The sequence below is a fragment of the Orbicella franksi genome, chromosome 14, assembly GCF_964199315.1.
Source record: "Orbicella franksi chromosome 14, jaOrbFran1.1, whole genome shotgun sequence".
In the NCBI taxonomy this organism is placed as follows: Eukaryota; Metazoa; Cnidaria; class Anthozoa; order Scleractinia; family Merulinidae; genus Orbicella; species Orbicella franksi.
In genome coordinates, this window is record NC_138158.1 from 15,472,773 (window position 1) to 15,491,105 (window position 18,333).

At 40.8% G+C, this 18,333-nt stretch overlaps 1 protein-coding gene and 1 long non-coding RNA gene across 3 annotated transcripts; one reads left to right on the forward strand and one right to left on the reverse strand.

Annotated features, from left to right (window-relative positions):
• Positions 1-10,249: 10,249 nt before the first annotated feature.
• Positions 10,250-14,868, reverse strand: LOC145468574 (uncharacterized). 2 transcript variants are annotated; one of them, XR_014042226.1, is made up of 2 exons: positions 14,429-14,868; positions 10,250-11,606 (listed from the first exon to the last, which is right to left on the reverse strand). It is a non-coding gene; the product is annotated as an uncharacterized LOC145468574 (long non-coding RNA). The 2 variants fall into 2 exon arrangements; XR_014042225.1 differs by lacking the exon at positions 14,429-14,868 and adding an exon at positions 12,289-13,100.
• A 1,501-nt stretch (positions 14,869-16,369) lies between these two features.
• Positions 16,370-17,558, forward strand: LOC145468338 (uncharacterized). The gene has a single exon (XM_081452040.1). The coding sequence runs from the start codon at positions 16,629-16,631 to the stop codon at positions 17,556-17,558; it is 930 nt and encodes a 309-aa protein (XP_081308166.1). The 5' UTR covers positions 16,370-16,628.
• Positions 17,559-18,333: the final 775 nt, after the last annotated feature.

The window sequence follows — 18,333 nt, forward strand, 5'->3', positions numbered from 1 at the left end:
TTACTGGTCCAAAATACTTCCATATTTTTCTTTAACTTCGGGAAGTGCGGTAGCCTGAATTCGGATTAATCAGCCTGGATTGGGACCATGCCTGTGTTTTTTGGCAAGGCACTACACTTTACTCTCACAGTGCGTTTCTCCACCCAGCAGTCAAAATGGGCACCATAACTGGGTACTACGGAACTTAATGGTGGGTATCGATAGCCTTACGATTAACAAACAACATATCAAGAGAGCGGCGAGTAAAATATTAAATATCTCCTGTCTCTTAATACTGCAGGAGCCGATAGAAGATAAGCGACTCTGTAAAAATTTCACCTTTTACCGTGTCTGAATCGTTCTTTTATTACAGTAAGACACATAAGGGTGGGTCATTCAAAGGATACTACTAATACCGCGTCCACTACTGTGGAGAAATTTGAAAATACAGCTTTATCTCTACGGTTGGGCCTAGTACCGTCCACACTAATCTGTCACGAAAGCGTGGCTTTTCGAAAGACGTAATTTAAAGAACAGCAAGTCGACAATTTTCTCAGTTATACGAACAGGTTTCCTTACACTGCATGAAAAAATTGCTTACGAATTCCCAATGCAATGTAATGGCTCTTTAATTCCATCAAAAGTAGTAGAAATATATGCAGTGAAAGAAGCAAGAAAACCCAGGAAGATTTGAAGTTTTGCTCTCCTGGAAAATGTTTTCCCTGGCCGAGTTTAATATGTGCAGAAGCGTGGAATGATTGATTCATTCTACTATTTAATCGTTTATTTATTTATTTATTCTTAAACACTTCATTCTTCCATAAGTAATACCCGCGATGGAAAAATGACCAAACTTTACTTTTTCTTAGTTTGCGAAAAGCAACCTGGCAACATAACAGTATAGGCAGAACTGCCGGCAATAATGATGCTCTCGGATCGAAACTCGTTTACCATGCGTCAGGATATCAAAATATGATGATATAAGTGGCGCCTTATCAGATAACAGATAAACATGTATTTATATGTACAAGGGTGCTCCGTACGATACTGATTTTGCAGGTTATTTTAGCCAACGCTTTTTAGCAGAGTGGCTGAGCTATTTTACACTCTCAGACAATGACTGGAGGTCGTGTACAAAATGACGACTTTTTCTATTTTACCGAAGTTTCGTTACTCGAAATTGTTCAAAAAAACAAAACAAAAACAAAAACAAAAACTAAAAAAAACAAAACAAAAACAAATTAAGACTCTTGCACAACTGCAAGTTTCAAATTACGATTTTTTTGTACGATTTTGTAAAAGTGAGTTAATTTTAAGCAGAACCGAATTGGGTTATTTTCGATGAGAACGAATGCTGAATCCACTATCACCTCATACAAATCGAGAGCGAATAATCCACCACCATTATCAATCCAAAAAAAACGAACAGCTGACAGTTCCAGATGCGAGACATTTTATCAGGATCTGAGTTACCATGGCAATATCAGGCCCCAGAATAACAGAAAAACAATTCACAGAAAGTGAAGACTACTGTAGGCTAACAACAATTTGCAAACAACTTTAGCTCATTATATAAGCAAGCTGCCATAATGCATGCACAACGATACAGCCGCTGGTTGGAGAACATTATAATTAATAACAACTGCTGTATAGCTTTTTGACTTTCTTTCTACCAAAGGTAGTCAAACGTGGTATGAGCACGGTCGTTGGAATGTTTACCATATAATCTCTCTGATATGTCTGACAAACATGCAGACACTATAATTCAATTGAACTATCTAAATGACATTCGTATTACATAGTTTTCATTGATATATATATGAAAACTACAATTCAAAAGTTAAAAAAGGATGATTTTCATTTTCCCATAAGGATCTGTCGTGCAATCTAAACTAGTACTTGAAAGTGAAAATCTAATGACTTCAAAGTAATCTATAGTGACAACTAGAGTTTTATTTTCACAGGTTCTAACCAGCTGCAAATGAACACATAAAGATGGAATACACCACATGGAATACATAACAAGCAGACAAAAACTTGGTACCGAAATTTTTTACATCGTATTGCAAACTTCTCTGCGACTGTTTTAACCATTTTCTCAAACGAAATTATTCCTAACAGCAACAGATGTCGAAAACAAATTTGAAGTTCATATGAAACACTTGAAAGTCACGATGAATTCTTACCTGTGATTGCACAATTTCGCTGAATTTTGAAATTTATTTGCTCGAGTTCCAATGGGCGAGTTCCAATGGGCAACTAGTTAAATCTTTAGCTATTAGAAAATGCAAAAAGGACTGCAATACAGTTATAGTTATTCTGGTACAAGCTAGTCTTTCCATTAAAATCTGAAATTGGTCGATTTCCTATCAGATTTCGTCTTAAATTGCTCATATATATCGAACGTGGCCGATTACCTGCCCGTTTTTTTTTTGAACACGTCCATTTACACGAACAGGAAGCATTTTTGACCAAAAGATTAAGTACAGAGAGCACGTTCTTAGTAAATGATTCTTCGTAATATGTTCTTGAATCTCCAAAACCCTAATAAATTTGAGACTTGTCATATTGTCCGATGGCAATCGACATAAACAATGGCTTACATCTCCAGAAACACTTTCTTGCTGTTCATGCATGCTCATATGCCAGTTCGGAATCTTAACAACGAGCTAAAGTACTGATAGGTACGTTCACACTGTATCAAACTGCGGAAAAAGTACAACGTTTGCGAAAAAACGGCACCTTCTTGAAGAGTCCAATATGGTGGACGGAGCTCCAAAGAGCGTGGTAAATGATGCATGCATAAATTTACATGCACAAATGTGAGACCAAAACGGAGAAACACAGCCCAATTCTTAACTCATGCGCCATACTGCGCATGATTAATTAACACTATTAATATCACTGCAATGCCACAGTCTTCATATTATACATGCAAACGCAAAAAAAAACACGCGAGTTGGGCTACGAAAGACAATTTAATAGGGCAACCTATATACTGCCCAAAGAAAAGGTTGGCCCAAACTAATAATAAAGTTAATTAAGGCAAGTAAGTAGGACTTGCATACACATAGGGAACATTTGACGGTTTAGCCAGAGTTTCTGAAATCGAAATGATAGAGTTCAGTGAAGTACGAATGTAACGTTGATAACAGTCCGAGGACCAGCGCCCGATGGTTTTGATGAGATGGTCTGGAATGCCAGTGTTGGCAGCGGAAGTGGCGCCCCCAATTCGGAAGCTGTGTCCACCGAAGAGGGTGGGGTCGATTCCCAGCAGGCGAAGACGTGAAGAAGAGAATGATAAGAGACGTGGGCGGGTGAGGGGGGAGCCGTCTTGTAGTGCGAACAGAGGGGTGGTATTGTAGTCGTGTGAGCTTGGGTTATAATGGCGTATTAGCGTTTGAAGGCAGCAGACAGGGCAAATGTCACTTTTGCTGTGTCCGGAGAAGAGAGTGCGATCTCCGAAACTGATCCGTCTTGGAAGTTGTAAGCCTGAGGGCGATAAACTTGGTACCATCGGTCGAGGTACGAAATTGAACATCAGCAAGAGTAAGGTGCCGATCGGGACGGAAATCTTTTGGCTGTAAGACGGTAAACTCGCCACACCTGAGCGGGAAAAAATGCGCTGTGACCATGGCGGACCACTTCACGTAATCGTCATGAGAGCTGAGGGAAATGAATTGCTTCATGTCGCCGAGTAGTTCCATGGTGATGGCTAGCTTTTGCTTGGCTGTGGTCCCGTGTAATCTGTTTATTCCTCGCACAGTCTGACGAAGTTGCAGTGTGTCGTCGAGTGGGTTGGAATAGCCGTGGGCAATATGAAGGGCGCGTATGGCAGAGAGATACACGGGTATAGATTGCGGTTGAATTCTGCTCGCTAACTCGGTGACGAAAAGAATCAGCGTCTGCTCGGAGACTGGGAACGGAGAAAGGTCCAGCCGGGAACAAAAGGCGAGGTACCGGCGTTGAGGAGCGCTGCAAGCTCGTTGCGTGGAGTCGGCGAGGCCGTGGGTGAAATACTGCCTTTCTTTCACTTGAAGTGTTTCCAGTTGATGACTGGGATGGGTGTAGGATGTTGGTCTGCCTGTGGTACGAGGTGATGAAACCTGTTGAGCTGGAAGCGAGATAAAGCGTCAGCAATACAATTCTGGGAGCCTGGGATGTGCACGGCCGAAATCTCAATACAGTTATTCGCGCACACGAAGAACATGTAGCGTAGGAGGGCCATTATGTATGGGCATTTGCTGGAGCCCTTTCGAATGATCGTAACGATTGTTTCATTGTCACAGTGAAACATCAGGAGTTTCTCACACAGAGAGAGGGCCCATGCAGAGAGTGCGGCCGTGATGGCGTACAGCTCTTCGAGGGCAATAAAAAGGCCAATAGGGACCTGGCATGCTACAGAACCAGGCACCATTAAAAAACGCGCCAAAGGAGTGTTTGCAGGCGTCATTGAACAGGTGACAAGATAGGTTGGTGGACCAGGAATCATCGTAGAAGAGCGACTTGCCATTCCACTGAGGAAGGAAGGTAGACCACCAGCGGATGTCCTGTTTGCTCTGACGGGCGAGACGTATGTGGTGTGACGGACAGCGGGGCTTGCTGAGAAGATCGACTAGACGACGCATGAAAGTGCGACCCGGGCGACACACATTGCAAATAAAGTTCAGGGTGCCGAGAAGCGATTGAAGCTGGCGTTTAGTGCAATAAGACCGACCCTCCCATGCGGCCAGGAGAACAAGGGTATCATTTAGACGTGATGCCTCGATCCGTGTCTCTTGACGAATGGATCGGTTTCTATGCCCAGTAGGGTAAGGCAAGTCGACGGGTGCACAAGTTTAGAAGGGTTAAGGGTAAATCCGAGGTCAACGCAAGTTTGTGTCATAATGTCCAGGTTTCGAGCACACGGTGAGGTGGCGGAGTCGCATGTGAAAAAGTCATCCATATAGTTCCGCACAGGATCCGCCCCTCGGTCGTGCATAATGAAATTGACGGCGTCAGCATAGCGGAGAAATTGAGCGGGTGCACTGTGAGCGCCGAACGGGAGGAAGAGGTTGACAAAATAGACGGTTGTCAGTTCACCATTGACGTAGATTGGTCAGGTGGAGCCGAGGAGCTCCCAGTCCTCTGAGCGGACCAAGATATGCCGGTAGGCATCGATAAATCCAGTTTAGCCATCATGGCTCCGTGGCCAGCTTGCTTGAGGAGAGAGATGGCCCGATCAAGAGTGTCATATTGGTAACGGAAACGTTCCGCTGGGATGAAATCGTTAACAGAATGGCCCCGTGGATGATCCGCTATTTCAGAGGATTCGAGCGCTTTTTGGGTACCGCGCCCATCGGCGATCCGACAAAGTTGCGAGTTGGAGGAGAAAGGAATGGACCGGCCATGCGATTGAGGTCGAGTTCCCGGTGTAATTCTTTGATAATGTGTTCGCTGGCGTCCAGCGCACAGGGGTGATTGGGGTATGATTGAATATTGCCGGTCCACTGTAGCCAAGTTCTACCCCATGCGTGATGTCGTGAAGCAGCGCCTCGACGAAGGCGTTGTCCGGATGGTTGACGAGTGCTGCACTCCACTTGGCTAGAGAGAATGGGGTCCAGGGTTCAGGCAGATTGTGTGCAATCTGCCAGGGCGTGGTGCCCTCGGCAGGCTTTGCATACGTGTGACCGTTTGCACCCTGTACCCAGATTGCAGGCGTGCTGTTGGAACGGGTTGCACCCTTCGCGGTTGTCGTGGAACCACTTTTCCAGTTTCCATGGTTGGGCAGGACGATAGGTTCCTTGTGGGTTCGAAGGGCTCTTTTTCTGCCCCGGCGTCTCCAGCGCGAAGGCTGGGAGAAAGGGACATTCCCTGGTCTCGTGATCAAAAGATTTACAACGGAAACATTGCTTGGCGTCCTTCCTTAGGGCAGTGGCGTCAAGTGTGGTCGTGTACAAGGAGTGGTCAAGAATATCGAAGCGCCGGCTCCCTACTCTAACGGATTCCTGCCGAAAGCGGACATCGTAGGCGTAGACCGCTGACCAGATAAATTTTCGACTCGTTTGGTGAATAACACAACGATATTTGGCCATTTCGCCGTAGCGGTGAGGATTAGCAAGCACAATTATTCGTTCGTATTCCGACCAGGCCGAAAGCCGTGTGAAAAAGGAGTCGATTACACCTTGGGAGCGGAATTTCTGTGAGGTTAAATTCCCCTCTTGGTCGACTACTACCGCGTTTCCTCCGTGAGCTACATGTTCTTTGTGTGGTTTAAGTAAGTAAGTCAATAAAATTGACATACTCACCGCGAAGAATTGACTGTTCCAGCTTGGTCGGCTCATGTGAAATATCTTTGCCGGGGAGCGATGGGTCCTCGGTCATGCTGGATTGTGGCGTCTGACTCGGCTAAATGCAAGCAGTGGCGCCCTGCGGTGTGTTTTTCATTTGCTGTACCTCTGTATTAATTCGCTGTTGATCCGTCGCAGGTTTGTCAACTTGTAGGGCTAGATTGCTGATTGCGGCGAGAACTGAGTCCAGTAGCCTGCGTAGCAGGCGTATAAAGGGGAGGGGGTGGGGAGGAGGAAGAGTATTCGGGGGAAAAAACGGAGGAGTGGGGGTCGACGGGAAAAAGGAACGCCTGCTATAAAGACCCCTGTTGGTTCATTTCTGCGGTCGTTGGCGGCCGCAAAATTCTGATTGGTCAATCAGACAATAGGACGGGTTTGTGAGGTAATTGAACGATTTGAACGTCGTCGCTCGTAGTGAATTCAAGTTAAAACCGGAGCAAGAAGTTGCAGTAAAATCTCTTCTAGATGGAAAAGATGTATTAGCGGTGTTGCCCACAGGTACAGCAAAAGCCTCATATTTCAAATGTTTGTCCCCGCCAAGGACTAAAATGGGGTTGACTAGCCTACACGACTTCTACGCTTCGTGGCATTTGTACATTTGCCGTTCTCTGTTCGGTCACTCGACCCTTTTTTGTAGCTTCACCCGTGTTTATGAAGGGCACTTCATGTTGTGTAATAAGGAGGAATTTTAAGTAGAGTTGAGCCGTTAGATCGTGCTATGGAAAATGTTTTACGTCATAGGTCTGCATGGTTTCCGCTGTTGTCTGCGTGTCGCTTCGTAGAGTTTGACACCTCTGTAATTTGCCATGTATTTATGCACGGTTTAGGCTCATTTCTATTGCAAGATATGCTTTTAACTCTCCACGAATTTGCTTTAGAGGGACAAAATATGAAATGTACCGTGAACATGTTGCTTACTTGCATACGCCGGGCCCGGCTGTGATTAGAACTGTTTGCAAGCACAGTAGGTAGATCCTTATCACGGATATCATATTTGTTCTCGTACTATTTTCTTCGGGGACGCCGTAGCTTTACTTCGAGAAAGCTATACGTCGAGATGCGCTAGTGGCAACTACCGACGTAGAGAGCATTCTAGAAATACCGGCAACTGATGAGGTCCACATGGAGGATCGAAACCATGGTCTTGCCTGAACTAAGTCGAGCAATGTCATATACAACGCGCAAAACAGTCGACAGGACTTGCGCGTAAACAGCTTCATTTGAATCATGTGGTGCCAGAACGACCACAGGAAAATAGGCTTTCAAACGAAAGTTTGAAGTAAAGAAGTGAAGTTTCCTCCACAAAATCTGCAGCTGCTGTTTTTTGAATGTCTATCTTTGGTTCTCTTTCTCTTTTACAAATCTTTGTAGGAGTTGCTGACATTACACGGCTAGAACATTGTCTCACAATGCTCGCTGCTATGAATATCTTTTCACACCTTCCCGCGTAAAGGCAGTCATGCAGAAAAACGCGCGCCTTATTCTGATTGGTCATTGAACTGACAGCTCCGTTAATCCGATTACAGTAGAACAGTAGGCGGAGATGCAAAAGAAGCGGCTTTTGTAGCAGGCGTTCCCTTCACCAAATTATCTTCCTCCTCCCCCACCCCCTCCCCTTTATACGCCTGCTACGCAGGCTATGGGTCCATGGAAGCGGGCGAGACTGTGGTGTTCGTAACAGCAGACTTGGGGTGTTCATTGTCTGCATCGCTGGAATTTGAGCTGTTGTGGTTGTTTTCGGTCGAAGGCGGTCCTGTACAATGTTTCCCAACTGGACCGAATTGATTTTCACGTTTTACTTTAACACAGTTTCATCAGTTGCATGAAGACAGCAGACGACCTACCGAAAGCTCAAAGTTTTAAATCATACATATATGTTACCAGAGAAAGCTTTTTAAAATTCTTCTATGAAGCAAAAATTGATATCAGTTCTTGAGGCTAGGGTTAGGAATAGACATACCAATGTACAAGTGACTGCTAATGATGACAAAAAATGATCCAATCCAAGTGTTTTTCAGCTGGTTACTGGTATCGCTTGGAAATTGAGCGCCATACTGTATGTAACGAATTTCGACAGTCAATATCACTGGAAAAGTTGAAAATTTACAGAGTATGTAAATAACATGTAATTAACATGTAAATAATCAAAAAGACTGTAAAGAATAATTTACATGATTTTTCCCCTTTTATATGTTTTGGAGGTTTCATGTAAAAAACATGTAAATATTTCAAGTGAAACATGTAAATGATGAAGAAAACACTGTAAATGTTTCAAAGCAAAGGGCTAAGATCATGTAAATAACTTGTAAACTGTTCCTGCAAATACTGTAAATAGCCTGTAAATTTCTTTTGATTCAACCTGGAAACCCGTAAAGAACATGTAAATTTAATACAGGGAGGCTGCCATAATACTGTAAATAACATGTAAATAAAAAAAGGGGAGGCTGCAAACAACATGTAAATAAAAAAAGGGAGGCTGTAAATAACATGGAAAATGAAAACAGGAGCCTGTAAATAACGTGTAAATCAAAAAAGGGAGCCTGTAAATAACATGTAAATCGAAAAAGGGAGCCTGTAAATAACGTGTAAATCGAAAAAGGAAGTCTGTAAATAACATGGAAATCAAAAAAGGAGCCCATAAAGAACATGTAAATCGAAAAAGGGAGCCTGTAAATAACATGTAAATCGGAAAAGGGGGCCTGTAAATAACATGCAAATCGAAAAAGGGAGCCTGTAAATAACATGTAAATGGAAAAAGAGAGCCTGTAAATAACATGGAAATGGAAGAAGGGAGCCTGTAAATAACATGTAAATCGAAAAAGGGAGCCTGTAAATAACATGTAAATCGAAAAAGGGAGCCTGTAAATAACATGTAAATGGAAGAAGAGAGCCTGTAAATAACATGTAAATCAAAAAAGGGAGCCTGTAAATAACATGTAAATTGAAAAAGGGAGCCTGTAAATAACATGGAAATCGAAAAAGGGAGCCTGTAAATAGCATGTAAATGGAAAAAGAGAGCCTGTAAATAACATGGAAATCGAAAAAGGCAACCTGTAAATAACATGTAAATTGAAAAGCGGAGCCTGTAAATAACCTGTAAAATGAAAAAGGGAGCCTGTAAATAACCTGTAAATTGAAAAAGGGAGCCTGTAAATAACCTGTAAATTGAAAAAGGGAGCCTGCAAATAACCTGTAAATTGAAAAAGGGAGCCAGTAAATAACATGTATATCGAAAAAGGGAGCCTGTAAATAACCTGGAAATGGAAAAAGGGAGCCTGTAAATAACATGCAAATTGAAAAAGGGAGGCAGAAACCCTGTACGATAAATAAGTTGTAAATAATAACTTGAAGAAAAATGCATGGAATGTACTGTTTTATTATAATCAAATCTGTTGACCTTAATTATAATAGTAGAAAATATGCAAATTTATATACAATCAGAAATTTATTGCAATCAGAACAAACTCAGTAGAATTCAAATAGTTTTTATATGCCATGAATAAGGTTTACAATGTATACATTGCAACAAATAAAACATGTTTTCTTTTCTTTCTATCCATAACAAGACGACTTAAATGTAATTTTGTGCATGGCCAAAATATTTTAAAATACCATGACTGAGCCCCTTTAACCGAATTCAAGCACTTTTCAAGAAGACTACTACAATTCAAGACCTTTTCAAGATTGTGCGAAACCATGTCATATTCAGCTATATTTAATTCATAAATAATAAAATGATTAAGAACTATACTGTTGTCAGCTACAACTAGTAAAAATTTTGCAATTTAGGTGTATTACTAAATTAAAATTGTTTGCGAATGGATACCTGTCTTAAATATATACTTAATTTTCAAAGTCAAATGTAACATAATGATAATACCTTTGTCAAAAAATGAATGAATAAACTGTTTTTTCTTACTAAGTAATTAATGTAGGATTAAATTAGCCTTAATAATTATTATGAAAAATGTGGGAGGCACGATGGCCTCATAGTTACATGCACTGCGCTCAACTCCTGATCAAGCAGTCCTAGGTGGGTACACTCTGTTGTGTTGTTGGGCAACACAATTTACTCTCCATGCCTCTCCACCCAGGTGTACAAGTGGGTACCAGTGAATTTAATGGTGGGGTAACCCTACAATGGACTGGCATCTCATCCAGGGGGAGTAGAAATAGTCCTAGTCGCTTCCTGCTACAGAAAGCGGGATAAGCTCCAGGCTGTTGGGCCACGTGGCTTGTATGCAGACTTTACCTTTACCTTATTATGAAAATTACTGCAATGTAAGTGTGAAGTATTGATCAACTTTTTTCATAGAGTGAATTGTTCTTTTGAAATAACAGAAAATAGGGAGAAAAAACATTTACCTCAAGATAAAGATTGACATTTTAAATTCATCATAAAAACAATCATGCCAAAGGAATACTACATTGCATAACATAAAACAAGGCTTCTGACATCTTTTAGGCTATGTTTACAAAGTCACAGTTTCCTTCTTTTTCTAAAACTGTACAGAATCCCAACGGCACAAACATTTTGGACTCCTGTCAAAACATTCACTGTAAACAATATTCAAAATTTTACTTTTTCTTTTTGTGATAAAAAAACTGTACTGTAAAAAAAAAATTCATAGGGGCCTGTTGAAATTGAAAGGCCTATCTAGTACCATAGTTCCCATAACACATCATAAGTTAATAAATTATTGTTTTGGTACTACATGTTTATAAACATAGCCTTTGCTTTTTATGATCAAATCTTATAGCTGCTGTATTGAGCAATAAGTATCAACCTAGCAATCTAAGATATTTAAATTTAATGCTAATTCACTAACACAGGTACAGTGTAGGTGATACTTCAAAGCATTAAAATAATGTTTAAAGTGGTTGAATTTATGCCAGAAAGCTGCCAGAGCATATCAAAGTGTTGAAGGTCACCATGTCAGACTGTAATGCACCAGGGGCCCATTTCTTGAAGGTCCCAATAAGTTTTTGCACCCAGAAAGCCATACCAAAATCTGAAATCTTATGCTTACAGAGCTGTTTTCTTCGCTTATTCTGAATATGAACAGAGGTTTCCTTCACACAAGACGTTTCAGGCATATACAGCTCTTAGTTTTTAGACACAGCTCAATTAAAGATGGCTTTGTGGGCCCGAAAAGTTTCCAAGGCCTTCAAGAAATGGGCCTTGGACCCCTTATAGAGTCATAAGTACTGTAGAGTTCTCAGTAGCTGATTTTTTCCTGATCAAGCATCAATGCCAAGGAGTATGCATGTATTGACCACTCTCAATTTTACTTCATCCTACAAGTAACATAAAACATTTCGTTAAATGAGATAAGTTATGTCTGAGTATGAATCAGCAAATTCTGTGCATGATATCAATCAGCGAATTTTACACTGGAGTTATTATTTTGTTTCTTATCATTCCAATTTATACTGTGACCTTTGAAATTGGACTGTAGCCGGTCATGTTGACTGGCCAAAGTAATTTTAGCTCGGTCACGTCTCATTTCTGACTGGTCAAGATATTTACGAAAAAATCAAGTACACGTAATGTGAGCCAAATTAAACCCACAAATATAGTTTGTTTGTTCCAGTCACTGCTAGACCGTTTAAAAATTGGCTTAATATTTTTCTGAACGGATTTAGCCCCAGTCACTCGAATGGCATTCCTATGGGTCTTGAATGCACGACAAACAGCAAGCAAATGGTCTTTAGCCATTCGAACAGATAAATGTATGCATTGGTGTATGTTTTCGTTAGAGGTCAAAATAAAAAAGAGATTAAAACTCTCAGATTTACAGTTGGGGATTTGATTGTTTATTCAAGAATGAACAACGTGACCGTCTCAACATGACATGACTGGTCAACATGACCAGCGAGTGAAGTTCTTGGCCGGTCAAGTCACCATTCTGGCCTGACATTGCCCATTGACCGGCCATTATTTTGAGCCCTGAATATTCATCAATCAAACAGATCTTACATCTACATCTGTAGCTACTGTGTGACAAAAACTTTGCATCTCTGATTGGAAGGCACTGAATGTCAGAGGATGTAGAAGAACTAAACTCAAAATCTGTGGCAGTAAATATTCCATGTTCACTATCTTCTACATTGTAATATTCATGCACAATAAATCAAACTCCTATCAAACAATGTTTAAATAATAAGTCAAGTTATTTACAGGCACAACTTCATTGTTTCTTACGTGCACTTATGCTCTATTGGTGGACAAAGGTACAGATGATGTCATAAACATTTGTTTCTGTTTCTTTGTTATGTATCACGAAGCAGATAGATTCTATGTTGTCGTGCATCTGTTCAGTAATAGATCACAGAAGACATCAAAATGTGGTAAGAACATCAGTGACACATACCTGAAAAACTCACAGATTCTGTGACACACTCTGGTAATGGCTTATGTGAATATTTTTTGTTTTTACCACATTTTGATGTTATCTGTGATCTACTCAAGGCAGGAAAAAACCCAGGTCTGATTTCCTCAGCCAAGTAAATTTTGCTCTTGGGCAAGTGAACATAGAAGTTCAGTGGCCCGGTGGGCAAGTGAAATTGCAATGTAGCCTCAGTAGTCTTGAGAATCTGGCTAAAAATGCCAGCTTGATAAATGATAATTTCCAGTCATTCCATTTCAGAACTTAAGACCTAAAGATTAGTTAATTATTAGGTTGAAAGCAAGAGTTAGTTAGGAATCTGAGCATACTTCATTCGCATTTGTCCTCTGATTTCCTTACTGGCCACCACACTGGCAACTAATATTTAAGTGGGGGCAAGTGAAAACTGGGCAAGTGACTTACAATTTTTTTTCCTGCCATGCAACAGATGCATGAACAGATGTATGACACATGAAACCTACATGTATTTGTAAAATGTACAGCTGTAATAGGGCTCTAAAGTGCTGTCTGGTCATCCCAGGTAAGGCAATCGATTGAAATCGATCCATAAATTGATATAAATCAATAAATTGAAATTAATGTAAGTATTATCAGTGCTATCAATCAATTGAAAGAAATTCATACTCACATGCGAGAGAAGTTTCAAGTTATGGATTTGATTTTACCAAATTTATCAGTCATCAGAGAATCAATTGAAAGTTGGTCTCTCTTTGTTAGCTCACATAAACTGTAGAAAAATTGTGTCCTCAACACAATGTTTGATTGTAACTTTTTTATGTAGATTTCAAAGGCACTACCAAAGACCCCCAAAACATAGTCCCCAATACATGTACATGCCAGCAAAATATTCTGTTTACAAGATACAATGATATGTTTTTATGCAATTGTATTCATGATTTCATATTATTTCATATCTTTTGTTCATTTCTTCCTTATTAAATGCTGCTTAAAAGATAAGCTGTTATCAGCAAAATTGATAATGCTTATTGAAAATTTGATCACAATCGATTACTCATGACGAATCCTTTTATTGATTTCTGATATCATTGACTAATTTCTATTGATTTTTATGAAATAATCAATTGACTACACTGTGTTGTCCAAGACAAGTAGATTTTCCTGCCTGGGCAAGTTACTGTTCCTTTTTTTTTCAAGTCCTGTGTAGTTTTCATGACAGTTTGAGGTACATGTATACCTCTTTATAAAGTATCATAGTGTTTTTTTTTTGTGAAAGAAAATTCCACAACATTTAACTTACTATCAGCACCAGTGGGTGCAATGTCCATGTACAGTTGTGTATAACAGCATATTGTAACTTGCATGTAGGTACAACTGTAGACTCTTGAGTAACTTCAGAATACTTACACCAGCGTACGAGAAATTTCTCCGCTGAAGATGGCACATTACATTTTAGCTTACTAGCATTCACATCAGAGGGCAACATAACTTTATTACAAGAGCATGCATCAGAAGGAATCATAAGGTGCATATAAGCCAATAACAACTGTCGCATGCTCTTACTCAGTTATCGAGAACAGATAATAACAGATAATAAAGCTCTTTATGCACGGCAGGTAAACATCACCAAAGTCGATTCCACAAGCAATGTAACTTCTCCTTGATAATGACACATTCACAACCAAAGACAAAACGAAATGTACCTTGCCGCTACTTTACTCTACTCGTTCAATTTATGCAAAACTTGCTTACCTGTTGTTGTTGTTCCCTGCAATCGCTATCTTCAGCTTCTGGGCAACGGAAAATTTTTCCTTGAAACCGTGCACAGTCACGAAGCGAAGGTAGAGTGGAATTTGGCCCGCTAAACCAGAGCTCGAGTTCGATCCAAGTTCTAACGAACCGCCAAACATGGCGGGAGAATCGAGAGAACCTGGTACCTAACATGAAGACCGCTGATTCTTGCTTGTTGGAGATCGGGCACTCATAAGGCTGCTATGCTCTTATGAAGGGACTGGGATAACAGTGATGACAATGAAAGCACAAAACGGTAGAAATCACCAAAAAAATAAATAAATAAATAAATAACAAACAGTGAGCATGCAAGGGCAGACTTAGTTGTATTAATCTTACTTGTAGAATGTTCATGTTTCGGAATATTTAACGCTCTAGATCGATGATATTTCGTTCATTCTCAACGGTTCCGGGGCACAACTGTGACCTCGAAATTTCGCGATTTGAGAAATTTAATATCTGTTGTTTTCGGATTGTTAAAAATGTCATTTTGGGTACCGAAAAAAAGTCAGCTATCAGACAGAAAAAAGGCGATGAGACCTAACGTTTTCGGGAAATGGACAAAAAAGCCCTAATAAGTTCGAGAATACTCAGTCAAGCTCCTCTAGAATAACCGAACAGATTAATTTTTTTTTTTTTGCGCAATCTAAAATTAACCTACAGAGCTTTGAAAGTACACCAGATAGCCTAAAACAGCGTTTAAAAGCACTCGAGAGAAAACGGTCGCTGGGTGTCCCTCATGGTTCCCTGCCTAACCTAACTCCGCGTCAGTTCAAACTCGGTCACCAGGGCTCTTTCCGTCTTGAACTCACACAACACGTGACGCTTTCATGGTCCTTCATGAAAAAATACGTCCGTGTCCGAGAATTAATTTTTCTCTTTTCTAGAGACGTAAGCTTGAGACGCCTGCATGTGTAATAACAATTCTAGTTTTATTTTGTCGTTGTGGACGCGCGTAAAGTTCACAAGGAGACAGCTTAGTGCGGTGTCGATCAATGCAGCGATTTAGCTTGATGCATACTTTCTAACCCAACTTCAATTTAAAGCACACTATAGCACAAACTTGGACTTTAGAGAAGTTCAAATGCTTCAACGTAAAAGGCTTCTTAATGGAGGCTTCAGGGTAGGTTTACGGAGCTTTACGGCGGTGTCACATTTTAACTTTACGCGCCTTTAAAAGGTCCCATTTATATGTTCTCGGTTACCCGAGACAACCCTTCCTCTCTCCCTCCCCCCCCCCCCCCCGTCCCCCCAAGTTTAACCTGGCCGGGGTAACTTTTCATTTATTTCTTTGCAAAATCCAACCAACCGTTTACAAGAGGATCGCGAAGCTGTCGGTAACTTGGAATTTACATCATTTGAACAGTCTCCGTTGGTTGAACTGTTACACCAGAGTAATATTAAATAAGCCCACTTTTCTATTACATGGTTTTTGCAGGGTTTAGGCAGACCTTCTCTTAAATTTAGATTTTTTTTCCAAGAGTCTCCATTTCACATTAACGTGGTCTTTACAGTTTTTCGAAAAGCCCCCATTATCTCATTTAAATTGTTTTCACAGCCTCTGCAAGGTCCCCCTTTTTAATTTACATGTTTTTAACAGGCTATTTACAACCCCCCACCGCACCCGTGCAACTTCTAGGTTTTCCTTTTACATGGTTTTTACATGTTTCTTACAGGTCCCCTTTTTTCATTTACATGGTTTTTATATGTTTCTTACAGGCTCCCTTTTTTCATTTACATGGTTTTTACATGTTTCTTACAGGCCCCCTTTTTTTCATTTACATGCTTTTTACATGTTTCTTACAGGCCCCCTTTTTCCATTTACATGCTTTTTACATGTTTCTTACAGGCCCCCTTTTTTCATTTACATGCTTTTTACATGTTTCTTACAAGCCCCCTTTTTTCATTTACATGGTTTTTACATGTTGTTGTAATATTAACTTGTGGGTACCCCTCTGTGGAGTCCCTTACGTTTTCGTGGGCCACCCCACATCTCGCGAACATGCGAGTTGGCTTATGTCGGACATTGTGTTGACAATGTTTAACGTTGCGTTGAGTATTTGAGCCTTATCTAAAGCTATCTTACAACATGGTGTCAGAAGTGAAAACCTTTTAGAGATTGCAAGGAGTTTATCAGGGCTTGGCTGAGTTACAAACCGCGATGGCTGAGCGAGATACGAGAACTCCAGGTCCTTTGGTGCTCGATGCAAACGCAGCGGACAACTGGAGAAAGTTTTTAATGCAGTTTGAAATTTATCTTGTGGCGAAAAGCAAAGATGGCAAACCGGACAAATTGAAGGTAAACATGTTACTTCACTGTGCTGGACCCGAAGCGATTGAAGAATATAGTCATTTTGTTTACAATGCTGGAGAAGACAAAGAATGTTATGCGAATGTTTGCAGCAAACTTAAGGCACTCTGTAAGGGAGCAAGGAATGTCATTTATGAGAGGTTAGTGTTTAATAAGCGTAACCAGAAAGAGGGAGAGCGAGTTGATAACTTTGTCAGCGAACTGAAACGGTTGTCGCGAACATGTGAATTCGGCGAACTGCGAGATTCGCTAATAAGAGATCGAATTGTGGGAGGTGTATTATCTGATGAGCTGAGAGAGGAACTGCTAAAGAAACCTGATCTAACCCTACAGAAGGCTCATGATTATTGTCGTACCTTTGAAGCCTCAGAATTACAAAAGTTCAAGTTCAACATTCAAGCGAGTGCTGGAACTGAGCATTCATTAGGAATTCAGCCTGTTAGAAAGTCAAAAGAAGCTGACAAGACAGCTGCTCGTTCTTGTAAGTTTTGTGGTTACAAGCACCCATTTCCTCGACCTTCTCGTTGTCCCGCATTTGGAAAACAGTGCTTAAAGTGTAAGAAAGAAGGTCATTTTGCCCAAGTGTGCCCAGGGAATGTAAAAGAAGGTTCGAAAGTTGATTTAGTGCAACAAGAAAGTCCACCAGACCTAGACACTCAGAATATGAATAAGGAGGTACATACCTATTTTGGATCTATTGAACTGGACAGTGTTTCCGATTCCAGAAATCAACAAAGAACCTTATCACTCTTAAGATTGAAGGGCAGAATGTTGAAGTAAAAGCAGACACAGGTGCAGAGGCTACTGTCATGCCCTTTCATCTGTATAAGAAAATCTCCAAAAAACCTCTCCAAAAGATTCAGCAACCCTTGAAAGGCTGGCTTGTAACTAAGCCCATTCATCCAAGAGGCTGTGTACACCTTCAAACTCAATACAAGAATCGTCAAATGAACCTGTTGTACCTTGTTGTTGACGGGAACTTTACACCCTTATTGGGATGTGATGCCTGCTTGGATTTAGAAGTCCTTCAGTTTATGAATCTCCAACTGATAGATACACCAGTACCTAATTCAGCCATGCCGGATACGCCAAGAGCACGTGGAGACCAGACTATCTTCCAGAAGGACCCAATATTGAGGGAGTACCCAGATTGTTTCAGTGACAAACCCGGCACACTTCCAAACAAAGTACATCTGGAAGTTGATGCTTCAGTACCCCCAGTTGTTCACCCTCCCAGGAAAATTCCAGTTGCTATGCTGGAGCCAGCACGAGAGAAACTCAAAGAGATGGAAGAAGATGGTATTATCGTGAAAGAGGATGAGCCTACGTCGTGGGTCTCATCAATGCTAGTTATTGACAAAAGAAAGGTGAAGGATAAAAGAAAGGACACTCCACTGTCAAAGGATGATGTCAGAATTTGTATTGACCCAAGAGATCTTAACAAGGCTCTGAAAAGACCCCATTATCCAATGGTTACCGTAGAAGAAGTTGCAAACCGACTTTCAGGTGCAAAGAGTTTCACATCACTTGATGCATGCAGTGGATACTGGCAACT